Here is a 12,962-nt window from a genome sequence, read left to right on the forward strand (position 1 = left end):
CACTTTGGAATTTGTACACTGTCCCTGCTCCCTAGGGTTCGTAATAAACATCTGTCTCACACTGCAGCAGAGTTCTGATGACTTCATGTAGAATGTTACAAACAAAGGAGTCACATTTTTGAAACAAAGTTGTAGACTGTCCCTTATTCAGCAATCCCTCAGAAGAGATTCCTAGATTCTTATCACACACAGGCTTATGTTGTCTGATTACTTTTACAACACAATGGAATGGGTAACATTGATGTCAGACTGGCTGCCTCATTGAGGGCTTGTTGTCTCATACTGAGTCCAAGATCCCATAATGACCGTATCAATCAGTGACATTCTAAATGTTATTGTCCCTCCATATAGCATGTGCATAGCTCCTAACTGTCCCTCTTTTGGACGGACAGTCCCTCTGTCCCTCTTTCCTCCTATATACTAAATATATATACTTCTCTACTAAAAATGTGTTTGATTGACTCTAAACTTTATTCCCATTCTTTAAATTGATATATGACTAATTTTAAAATGTTACTATGAAGGAAAATGAACCAGGATAGAAAGGACCAGTGTGGTTTGAATTATAAAACAACCTATTTTTCTTATGAAATCTTTATGGCATGCGTGACTAGCGTTGTGCCAGGGGTGTGGCATGGCCGTGGCTTAAGTGTCCCTCTTTCTCATCTCAAAAAGTTGGGAGGTATGATTGCACTAGGGTGGCACTAACAGGCTATACTACAGATACACAGGAATGCCTGTTGGGAGGTATCGGCCGTTAAAGGGAACCTAAACTTAGAGGGATGTGGATGTTTCCTTTTAAACAATACCAGTTGCCTGGCAGTCCAGCTGATCTCTTTGGCTTCAGTAGTGTCTGAATCACACACCTGAAACAAGCATGCAGCTAATCCAGGCAATATGGCAGATGCGCTCCTCCTAGCGTTAGTGTCCTAAAATCGCTCAATCAATCCAGACTGATGAGTGGGTCGCCACACACATGGGTGAGTATATTCACCCTACACAAAACTAAATTTTAAGAGAATGGCGCTCTACACCCAACGGTACATAACAGTGTGATTTCATAAACAAAGTCCCACTTTACACAGAAGTCCATGCACCAATGTCCCAAAAAATGTCGCACTCCTCTATTCTGCTTCGATGTTAACACACAGTTGCTATATTAGCAGGTATTAATCTCACCAGATCGACGGGCTGATTAATTATAGTCAGCATTAATCGCTTAGGCTCAATGATATGGTTCCTCGCGATCAGCCTCTTCCTCCTATTAGTAGCTCAGAAACAGGAAACAACACATAGCATAATACTGTATGGGGACCTCTTTTCAGTTAGCCCTCCACCAACAGCAATAGCACCAATCCGTGCCAGGAAACAGAGAAAGCACCACCACTCTGTGTATCCACGCAAAGTAACAGTCAAGGCTCACCAGAGTGGTCAGCCACGCTATCTGGTGAGCCTTGACTGTTACTTTGCTTGGATACATAGAGTGGTGGTGCTTTCTCTGTTTCCTGGCACGGATTGGTGCTATTGCTGTTGGTGGAGGGCTAACTGAAAAGAGGTCCCCATACAGTATTATGCTATGTGTTGTTTCCTGTTTCTGAGCTACTAATAGGAGGAAGAGGCTGATCGCGAGGAACCATATCATTGAGCCTAAGCGATTAATGCTGACTATAATTAATCAGCCCGTCGATCTGGTGAGATTAATACCTGCTAATATAGCAACTGTGTGTTAACATCGAAGCAGAATAGAGGAGTGCGACATTTTTTGGGACATTGGTGCATGGACTTCTGTGTAAAGTGGGACTTTGTTTATGAAATCACACTGTTATGTACCGTTGCATGCAGCTAATCCAGACTGACTTCAGTCAGAGCACCTGATCTGCATGCTTGTTCAGGGGCTGTGACTAAATGTATTAGAGACACAGGATCAGCAGGAGTCGGGCAACTGGTATTATTTTAAAAGGAAAAATCCATATCCTTCTCGGTTTAGGTTCCCTCTAAAGTGGACCTGAACAGCATAATAACCTTTAAAGAAACATTTCTGATAGAAATCCTTCAAGCAGTGTGTCTTCTTCCTGCTTTCATGGAAGAACATCCTGTGTTGACATATTAGCTGCTCTGCCAAGGCAGCCAGCTGACACAGCTGTGAGATCAAATTACAGTTGTGATTAGACACAGATGAGGGGGAAGTAGGCAGGCTAAACTCTTTGAATACATACAGGGTGCATTTCTCTGTGTTTTTCTTCTGTCCTGTGCAAGAGTTCAGGGCCACTTTGAACAGAAAATACGGTGAAAGTGGCGAGCGCGGCTGTCAGACGTCTGCCAGGGGCATGTGACCTCCTCAGGGCTCATCTGCTCATCACAAGTTTTTTTCTTTTTGCCCGCAAGGCGCTTTTCTCAGCTCTTGAAGGTAGTTGTGCGGCGAACGCGTGTGACAACGACCGCACGCCTGCCATCCTCGCTACGCTGCCCGTGTAATTATCTGGCTAATTAGTATTCACCAGCGTCCCGGCCGGCTCGCCAGCACCTGTCACTTTCCCTGTGGCAAAGACTAAATTTAAATAACACTCGGAGGGACAATTCCACCGTGACACGGCGACTTGTAACGCTTACATAAGGCAGCTAAAAAACCCCTACGTGTTCCATTACACAGGAATACGCTGTCTGCCCTGCGTGCATTCCCCAGCTATAGCACAGGACTGCCTGACAGGGGACATTCCTTATAGCCAAGTGGAGTCCTACCTCCAACAAGCATGCAGGGATTTGCATGTAATAATCATGCAACAGCTTGCACAGGAAGCATAGGTCTCACCAGGTAATGCAGGTACAGTACTGATAGTGTGCTCCTCTGGCCACATGTCTGTGCAGCCTCGATGATGCTGTAGGGTTGCAGCCATGCACAAGCAAGTCACAGATGACAGGCAATCCCCTCAGTAATCAGGCAGCAGCTTACACAGGAAGCGTAGGTCTCACCAGGTAATGCAGGTACAGTACTGATAGTGTGCTCCTCTGTCCACATTTCTGTGCAGCCTGGATGATGCTGTAGTGTTGCAGCTATGCACAAGCAAGTCACAGATGACAGGCAATCCCCTCAGTAATCAGGCAGCAGCTTACACAGGAAGCATAGGTCTCACCAGGTAATGCAGGTACAGCACTGATAGTGTGCTCCTCTGTCCACATTTCTGTACAGCCTGGATGATACTGGAGCGTTGCAGCCATGCACAAGCAAGTCACAGATGACAGGCAATTCCCTCAGTAATCAGGCAGCAGCTTACACAGGAAGCATAGGGGTCACCAGGTAATGCAGGTACAGCACTGATAGTGTGCTCCTCTATCCACATATCTGTGCAGCCTGGATGATACTGTAGCATTGCAGCCATGCACAAGCAAGTCACAGATGACAGGCAATCCCCACAGTAATCAGGGAGCAGCTTGTAGAGGAAGCATAGGTCTCACTGCCTGGTGCTTTTGAGGTAATCCAGGCAGGCCCACTTAAATTCAGGATTAATGCTGTGCAAAGTGCTTAAAAAAGGGTCCTCAAATCCAGTCCAGGCTGCAGGCAGTGTCCTCTGTGTAGGCTTTTCCAGTTCAAGTAAATCCAATACTGCTGCGCTTGTATATATCACCGAACACATGTAGGGGAGAGAAGAAACAGAGAGGGGGACATAGGGTGTAACGTAGCAACTGTATCACCCTCCGTGAGATGTCACACACTACCAGGAGCCGTGAACAAGTCCCAAACGTGCCAATACTACCACCGACTCTCCCTATGGATTAGCTGCTCACCCTTAGTTTTCTTGCTATAAAGCGTGGTCATCGGCAGCCATTGCCATCAATCATAAAGAAGCATAGATTCTAGAGCCAATGTAAAAAGTAACATAGCGTGATCCTGTTTATTAAAAATATATAAACCCTGCTACACAGTACTGCTTACAATGTGCATTCTTTAAAATCCAGGCAGGCCCAGCATAGTGTGCAGATAGAAGTGGCTGCCAGCCCGCCCACTGGGTCTCCAACTGACGTATGACACATGCCCCGCCCACTTTCCACTATAGCTGGATACAGAATACCGCATGGGCCAGAAAACAGGTTTCCTATAACAGAAGTTCTATTATATCCGGGTTTACTTTACCCGGCAATACTCCCAATACTTATAATGGGAGTTGGCCGGGTCCTGGACATTAGTTTACTATAACTGAATGTTTACTATATCAGAGTTTACTATAACAAGATTATAATGTATCTGGTTTTATATCAACTATCAATGAAAAACAAGAAATTATGTCCTGTCATGGTGCTTATATACGATACAATAAAAACATTCGATTTTCACGTTTATTTGACCAAAACGATCAAATCGAATGAAAGTCAAAAATCTGTTTTTCTTGATTGAAAAAGAAAATTGATTATCCGTTTTTTTTTTTCCAATAAAAATCTGATTGGACATGTTGGGAAATGTTTATATTCGATCTAACGGAATAATCAACCGAAATTATCTAATCGGAAAAAAAAAATGAAAAAAATTGCACCATGTATGGACACTATAAGTTATTGCCTCATCTCCCCACTTTTGATAAGCGCACTGATTGTGTCTTGTATTGGATGGAGGTGGTTGTACGGTGACGCTCTCTCTCTCTCTCTGCGCAGTATGAGCCGCTGATTACCAGGGGGCACGAGGCGATCGTCCATCACATCGAGGTCTTCCAGTGCGCCGAGGAGTACACCGCCATTCCTCACTACAGCGGCCCCTGCGACTCCAAGATGAAGCCGGAACGCCTAAACTACTGCCGACACGTCCTGGCCGCCTGGGCCATGGGGGCAAAGGTCAGAGCCAGAGCCAATCAGCAGAGCGCAAACCTTTGCACGCTGCAGCTCGCGTGATAACTGCTGTGATAGCAGTTATCACGCTATAGTGAATCAAGCTCCTAGTGTGAACCTACTCTTTCTGGATTAGCTGCATGCTCGTTTCTGGTGTGTGATTCAGCCACTACTACAGTCATAGAGATCAGCAGGACTGCTGGGCAACTGGTATTGTTTAACCAGTTACTGGCATCCTGACTTATTAAAACATCCTGTTTGAGTCTGTTAAGAGCAACAGGACATTTAATAAGTCACTCGTTCCCGCCGCCGCTCCGCACGTCTGCACGCCGCTCCCACCGCCGTTTCCGTCGGGATTCCGTGTTCAGTGATTGAGGAAGAGGACCAAGCGGTCCTCTACCCAATCACAATGCCTGGAATGAATGGACGTGACCGTGATTAGCGGTCATAAAACACAAGGCCGTGACAGTGTAGTTAAATGGAAAAAAAAAAGTGAACACTTCCTATCAAACAGAAAGTTTTCACTAGCGCCATCTTGTGGCCAAAAAGTATAATTGCACATACAGGCACATACATACATACATACATACATACATACAAACACAATATTAATAAAATGAATAACTTAAACTTCCAAAGCGCCCCCCCCCCCAATAAAAAAAACAAAACAACAATCAGTTAAAATAAATACATAAATAGTTGCCTTAGGCCCGGTTCACATTAGCGGTGGCCGTCCGGAATCGCCGTGCCGGAGCCGGACCGCTTGCAGAACGGACGGAACGGACGCACGGCAATAGCAATGAAAGCCTATGCGTCCGTTCACATGCGTCCGTTCTGCCGGACCGGAGCCGGACCGGATCCGGACCGGATCCGGACTCCGGCGTCCGTTCCAACATGCGCTATTTTTTGGTCCGGCTCCTCCGGCAGCCGTATCCGGGGCGGAGCCGGACTGCACCATCCGGCCAATGGAAACCAATGAGAACCGGAGAGCGCACAACACACTGGCTACAAAAACCGGACGTTCTACCCCACTTCCTATGCATTTTGGATGGGGACCACATGGGCCCAGCGTTCAGGTGGGGCAGCAGCGATTTCATGCTGGAGCTCTAGGCAGCAACATGTCTGATTAGTCTGATAACGAGGAGGCGAACAACAGAGAATTCCCAGGTATACGAGTAAAAAATGCCTGGATCCATGGTCCCAACTGCAGTCTCTGTATCCACGGATGGTCTCCACACGTCCACCTGTCTCCAACAATGACCCCAGACCCTTCTGCTGACCTCCCAGACCCCAGGTAATAACAGGTTGTTATCTCCTTAAGAAACCGGATCCGGACCGCAACCATGTTCACACCGCACGGAAACCGGATGCAAACGGACCGGATCCGGACCGGATCCGGATAGGAACCGTACGGATCAGGTCTGGTCCGGATACGGTGCGGTCCGGACATCCGGTGCGGTTTTGACAAAACCGCAAGTGTGAACGGGGCCTTAGGGACTCTTTTTTGATCTTTTACTTTACTACATCGGGGCTTGTAATTATGGACCGGACAAAAACAAAACAAAACAGAAAAATACCACCTATATTTCCAAATTATATATTGTCGCCATACATTGTGATAGGGACATAATTTAAACAGTTTAATAATCGGGACAACTGGGCAAATAAAATGTGAGGGTTTTATCCACAGGAGAACATTTAATTTTAAAACTATAATGGCCGAAAACTGAGAAATAATGAATTTCTTCCATTATTTTCTTATTTTTCCCGTTAAAACGCATTTAGAATAAAAAAATTCTTAGCAAAATGTACTACCTACAGAAAGCCTAATTGGTGGCGAAAAAAACAAGGGGTAGATCATTTTCTTGTGATAAGTAGTGATAAAGTTAAAGAGAATAAAAGGGAGGAGCACTGACAGGAAATAATAATGGCAGCCTCCACTCTCACTGCAGTTCCTCTGGATCTATGTAAACTTTACATCCTCATTGTGTAGCTGCGCACTTAGACCAGACACTCTCGCTCTCTTTCAGCCATTTTACTACCCAGAAGAGGTCGGCCTGGCATTTGGAGGTCCGAGGTCTTCGAGGTTCTTGCGGTTGGAAGTCCATTATCACAATCCTCTGGAGCTGAAAGGTCAGTCAGGAATCTGGCAGTGTGTGGGGGCGACATGATCCGTTGCTATCTAGAGTGAAGGTACGTCGAGCCGTAGCTGGGTGGGTAGAGCAATGCTTTCCACCATCACTTGGCTGAAGCGATGCACCAGGCAGATCGCTGTCCTAGCAGCTGAGGGGGCTGTGTGCTGTATACACACTCTAGATCCTCAGCTGAGGCGGTCGTCATCAGCCACCATGGGCAAGCTTCATCTAGCGCAGGCATGGGCAAACTTGGCCCTCCAGCTGTTAAGGAACTACAAGTCCCACAATGCATTGCAGGAGTCTGACAGCCACAGTCATGATTCATAAAGACAAATGCATTGTGGGACTTGTAGTTCCTTAAAGAGACTCCGTAACAAAAATTTCATCCTGTTTTTTATCATCCTACAAGTTCCAAAAGCTATTCTAATGTGTTCTGGCTTACTGCAGCACTTTATACTATCACTGTCTCTGTAATAAATCAATGTATCTTTCCCCTGTCAGACTTGTCGGCCTGTGTCTGGAAGGCTGCCAAGTTCTTCAGTGTTGTGGTTCTGTGATGCATCTCCCCCCTCCAGGCCCCTCTAGGCACACTGCCTGTGTATTATTTAGATTAGAGCAGCTTCTCTCTTCTCTCTTATCTTTTACTAGCTGGATAAATCGTCCTCTGAGCTGGCTGGGCTTTCACATACTGAGGAAATTCAAACAAGGGCAAAGCTGTTTGCAGGAAGAAAAGAGCAGCCAGAAACTTCAGTGCATGAGAGCAGAAGGGGGGAAGAAACACACAAATGATCTCTTGAGATTCAAAAGGATGGCTGTATACAGCCTGCTTATGTATGGATGTATTTTCTATGTGTGGACATGCTGTACATCAACCTACTTCCTGTTTTGGTGGCCATTTTGTTTGTTTATAAACAAACTTTTTAAAACTGTTTTTAACCTCTTTTAATGCGGCGAGGAGCGGCGAAATTGTGACAGAGGGTAATAGGAGATGTCCCCTAACGCACTGGTATGTTTACTTTTGTGCGATTTTAACAATACAGATTCTCTTTAACAGCTGGAGGGCCGAGTTTGCCCATGCCTGCTCTAGCGCATGCGCAAAGCATAAGGGCGGGGAGAAATAACTTCCAATTCTTTTTGGCAACCTCCGATATTACATTATATGATTCTCCTGGCCCAAGAAATGCGCTGGTACTTGTTCACATTTATTTCCGTGAATACCGTACTATATATGTGACAAAAAGTTCAAATGTCACTGCGGTCCCTGTTAGGGGCTGTAACCCACTAGACAGGGCTGGTTTAAAGAGGAACTCCAGTGAAAATAATGTAATAAAAAAGTGCTTCATTTTTTACCATAATTATGGATAAATGATTTAGTCAGTGTTTGCTCATTGTAAAATCTTTCCTTTCCCCGATTTACATTCTGACATGTATTACATGGTGACATTTTTACTGTGAGCAGGTTATGTAGCTGCTCCTAGCTGTTTTGGCTGTTAGGCCTGGTGCACACCAAAAACCGCTAGCAGATCTGCAAAATGCTAGCAGATTTTGAAACGCTTTTTCTTATTTTTATGTAGCGTTTCAGCTAGCATTTTGCGGTTTTGGGAAGCGTTTTTGGTGTAGTAGATTTCATGTATTGTTACAGTAAAGCTGTTACTGAACAGCTACTGTAACAAAAAACGCCTGGCAAACCGCTCTGAAGTGCCGTTTTTCAGAGCGGTTTGCGTTTTTCCTATACTTAACATTGAGGCAGAAACGCCTCCGCAATCCAAAATCTGCAGCAGCCCGGGAGTATGCGTTTCTGCAAAACGCCTCCCGCTCTGGTGTGCACCAGCCCATTGAAATACATTACCCTAGCGGATCCGCACCCGCAAGCGGATCGCAAACCGCAGCCGAAACGCTCTGGTGTGCACTAGGCCTTAGAGACAGCTGTAAACCGCTAATTCCTGTCTGTGAACATTGTTACATTGTGGCAGTTTGCTCAGAGTACCGCGGTACTCAGAGCTTCTTGTGGGAGGGGTTTCAGCACAAAATCAGTCATACAGCGCCCCCTGATGGTCTGTTTGTGAAAAGCATTCTATTTCTCATGTAAAAGGGGGTATCAGCTACTGATTGGAATAAAGTTCAATTCTAGGTTGGAGTTTCTCTTTAAGGAGTTCCGGGGGCCCTGGGACAAACTGAAGCGGGGCCCTCTGCTCAAACTCCCAGATCCTCGCCCCAATCCTCCCCCTGCGGCCATTACCGCTCTGCTCCCCGGGGCCCTTGCGTGTAAAGCAGCAGTAATTACTCACCTGGCCCGGCGGGCGGAGGCTGCACAGTCCAGGCACTCTGGCCACGCTGTCCTCCTCCTTCTCTATGACCCAGCGCATGTTGCTGCTTCACACGCAAGGGCCCCGGGGAGCAAGGAGGTAATGGCCAAGGCAGGGGGGGGGGGATGGGTTTTCGAGCAGAGGGCCTCCGCTTCAATGTGCCCCAGAGTCCCCAAGCCCCTTAAACCGGCCGTGTTGTACCCCCACGTCTGTACTTTTGCTGGCGTTTCCATGTCACTCACTTGCGGATGGGAATGACTGGAGAATGTTGCGGTTTAGCACCAGTGTGTGTGTGGTTTTAACTCCCATGCAGCATTGGTGGGTAGGGAATTTAACAACCCCGTGCAGCATTGATGGGTGGACCATTTCACGCCCCCATGCAGCATTGGTGGGTGGAGCATTTCACGCCCCCATGCAGCATTGGTGGGTAGGGAATTTAACAACCCCGTGCAGCATTGGTGGGCGGAGCATTACACGCCCCCATGCAGCATTGGTGGGTGGAGCATTTCACGCCCCCATGCAGCATTGGTGGGTAGGGAATTTAACAACCCCGTGCAGCATTGGTGGGCGGAGCATTACACGCCCCCATGCAGCATTGGTGGGTGGAGCATTACACGCCCCCATGCAGCATTAGTGGGTGGAGCATTACACGCCCCCCATGCAGCATTGGTGGGCGGAGCATTACACGCCCCCATGCAGCATTGGTGGGTGGGGAATTTAACAACCCCATGCAGCATTGGTGGGCGGGGAATTTCACGCCCTCTTCCCGCCACCCTCACACCATCCTGCAGAGCATTGAACAGGCAGTCTCTGCAGATCGTTCCTCTCCGGCTGTCAATCTTCTTTAGCTAATGACATTGAAGCAGATTGGAAAATTATTCAGGAGGTGTAAAATCGTCTATAATTTCCGAAATAAAAAATAAATATATCTTTCTGCAAACCCTCAGCGCAAGCTGTCTTTAAATATGAGCGCAGTGATATAATGGGTTTATAAATAGCAGCCTGGCGATACCTAGCAACACGCTATGCTCCCCGATCAGTGCCTGACAGCTCTGTGCCGAAACCAGACGGGAAAGCATTAACCCCTGCGTGGTTCTGCATATCGGGGACACAGGCTCCACATATCGGGGGGGACACAGACAACACTGTACCGGGGCCCGATCACTGCCTGACAGCTCTGTGCCGAAACCAGGCGGGAAAACATTAACCCCTGCCTGGCTCTGCATATCCGGGGACACACAGACAACACGCTATGCTCCCCGATCAGTGCCTGACAGCTCTGTGCCGAAACCAGGCGGCAAAGCATTAACCCCCGCCTGGCTCCACATATCGGGGACACAGGCTCCACATATCGGGGGACACACAGACAACACAATATGCTCCCCAATCACTGCCTGACAGCTCTGTGACAACCAGGCGGGAAAGCATTAACCCCCGCCTGGCTCCACATATCGGGGACACACAGACAACACGCTATGCTCCCCGATCAGTGCCTGACAGCTCTGTGCCGAAACCAGGCGGCAAAGCATTAACCCCCGCCTGGCTCCACATATCGGGGACACAGGCTCCACATATCGGGGGACACACAGACAACACAATATGCTCCCCAATCACTGCCTGACAGCTCTGTGACAACCAGGCGGGAAAGCATTAACCCCCGCCTGGCTCCACATATCGGGGACACACAGACAACACGCTATGCTCCCCGATCAGTGCCTGACAGCTCTGTGCCGAAACCAGGCGGCAAAGCATTAACCCCCGCCTGGCTCCACATATCGGGGACACACAGACAACACGCTATGCTCCCCGATCAGTGCCTGACAGCTCTGTGCCGAAACCAGGCGGCAAAGCATTAACCCCCGCCTGGCTCCACATATCGGGGACACAGGCTCCACATATCGGGGGACACACAGACAACACAATATGCTCCCCAATCACTGTCTGACAGCTCTGTGCCGAAACCAGGCGGGAAAGCATTAACCCCCGCCTGGCTCCACATATGGGGGGACACAGACTCCACATATCGGGGACACACAGACAACACAATATGCTCCCCAATCACTGCCTGACAGCTCTGTGCCGAAACCAGGCGGGAAAGCATTAACCCCCGCCTGGCTCCACATATCGGGGACACAGGCTCCACATATCGGGGGACACACAGACAACACGCTATGCTCCCCGATTAGTGCCTGACAGCTCTGTGCCGAAACCAGGCGGCAAAGCATTAACCCCCGCCTGGCTCCACATATCGGGGGACACACAGACAACACGCTATGCTCCCCGATCAGTGCCTGACAGCTCTGTGCCGAAACCAGGTGGTAAAGCATTAACCCCCGCCTGGCTCCACATATCCGGGGACACACAGACAACACGCTATGCTCCCCGATCAGTGCCTGACAGCTCTGTGCCGAAACCAGGTGGTAAAGCATTAACCCCCGCCTGGCTCCACATATCCGGGGACACACAGACAACACGCTATGCTCCCCGATCAGTGCCTGACAGCTCTGTGCCGAAACCAGGCGGTAAAGCATTAACTCCTGCCTGGCTCAACATATCGGGGGGGACACAGGCTCCACATATCGGGGGATACACAGACAACACAATATGCTCTCCAATCACTGCCTGAAAGCTCTGTGCCGAAACCAGATGGTAAAGCATTAACCTCTGCCTGGCTCCACATATGGGGGGACACAGACAACCCGCTATGCTCCCCGATCACTGCCTGACAGCTCTGTGCCGAAACCCGGTGGCAAAGCATTAACCCCCGCCTGACTCCACATATCGGGGGAGGGGACAGGCTCCACATATCAGGGGACACAGGCTCCACATCAGACCTCATACTGCGCCTGCGCAGGACACTCCCAGCAGGAGCACAAATGATGACGCGCATGGCTAGGGCTGGGCAGGTGCAATGGTCATTAAAACTTAGCGGCGGGCGATCATCCCGTGATGGCGCGGGCACAGGGCAGCTACAAGGGGCTTACAGAAGCTCCAGACAAGTGAAACTTTTTTTTTTTTTAAGTTTGTTCAGGTTTCCTTTAACCTCTTGAGGACTGCAGGGCTAAACCCCCCTAGTGACCAGGCCATTTTGAGTAAAATTGGCCACTGCAGCTTTAAGGCCAAGCTGCAGGGCCGCACAACACATCACACAAATGATCCCCCCCCCTCTTTTCTCCCCACCAACAGAGCTCTCTGTTGGTGGGGTCTGATCGCCCCCCCGTGTTTATTTTTTTTTACATCAATATTTTCGTTTGTGTTTTTAAAAAAAAAAAGGCTGTTTCTTTAAACCCCATCCCTCCCTCCCTCCCTCCCCACAGCCAGCCAATTACGGCGATCGGCTGTCATAGGCTTCTGCCTATGAGAGCCGATCGCTCTCTTGTCCCCAGTGCAGCGCTGCTGCTGATCGCAGCGCTGCACAGAGTAAATAGACGGCGATCACGCCGTCTAACAGTCTACCGAGCGGCGATAGCCGCTCGGAGACTGAAGGCGGGGCGGAACTCCGCCCCCCAAGCAGGAGATGCGCGCGCAGCCTGCACGCGATCTCCTGCAAAACAGAGACTTTACGTCAATCGGCGTTAGGCGGTCCTGGGACTGCCGCCGCGCCCACGCCCATTGGCGTGACGCGGGCGGCAAGAGATTAAAGGACACCTGAAGTGAGAAATACATGGAAGCTGCCATGTTTATTTGCCAGTTGCCTGGCAGCCCT

The 12,962-nt window shown here is 48.8% G+C and overlaps 2 protein-coding genes across 2 annotated transcripts in view; one reads left to right on the plus strand and one right to left on the minus strand.

The window, feature by feature from the left end:
- The window catches only part of FAM163B (family with sequence similarity 163 member B), a 314,838-nt gene that overhangs the window by 221,466 nt on the left and 80,410 nt on the right, over positions 1-12,962 (minus strand). The gene's annotated exons all lie outside the window — the stretch shown is intronic.
- DBH (dopamine beta-hydroxylase) overlaps positions 1-12,962 on the plus strand; it is a 93,367-nt gene that overhangs the window by 34,457 nt on the left and 45,948 nt on the right. The window contains exons 4-5 of the mRNA XM_068248030.1: positions 4,645-4,821; positions 6,846-6,948. Coding sequence (XP_068104131.1) covers positions 4,645-4,821; positions 6,846-6,948 — 280 coding nt within the window. The remainder of the gene's footprint in view (positions 1-4,644; positions 4,822-6,845; positions 6,949-12,962) is intronic.

Source organism: Hyperolius riggenbachi, chromosome 8, assembly GCF_040937935.1.
Source record: "Hyperolius riggenbachi isolate aHypRig1 chromosome 8, aHypRig1.pri, whole genome shotgun sequence".
Lineage (NCBI taxonomy): Eukaryota > Metazoa > Chordata > Amphibia > Anura > Hyperoliidae > Hyperolius > Hyperolius riggenbachi.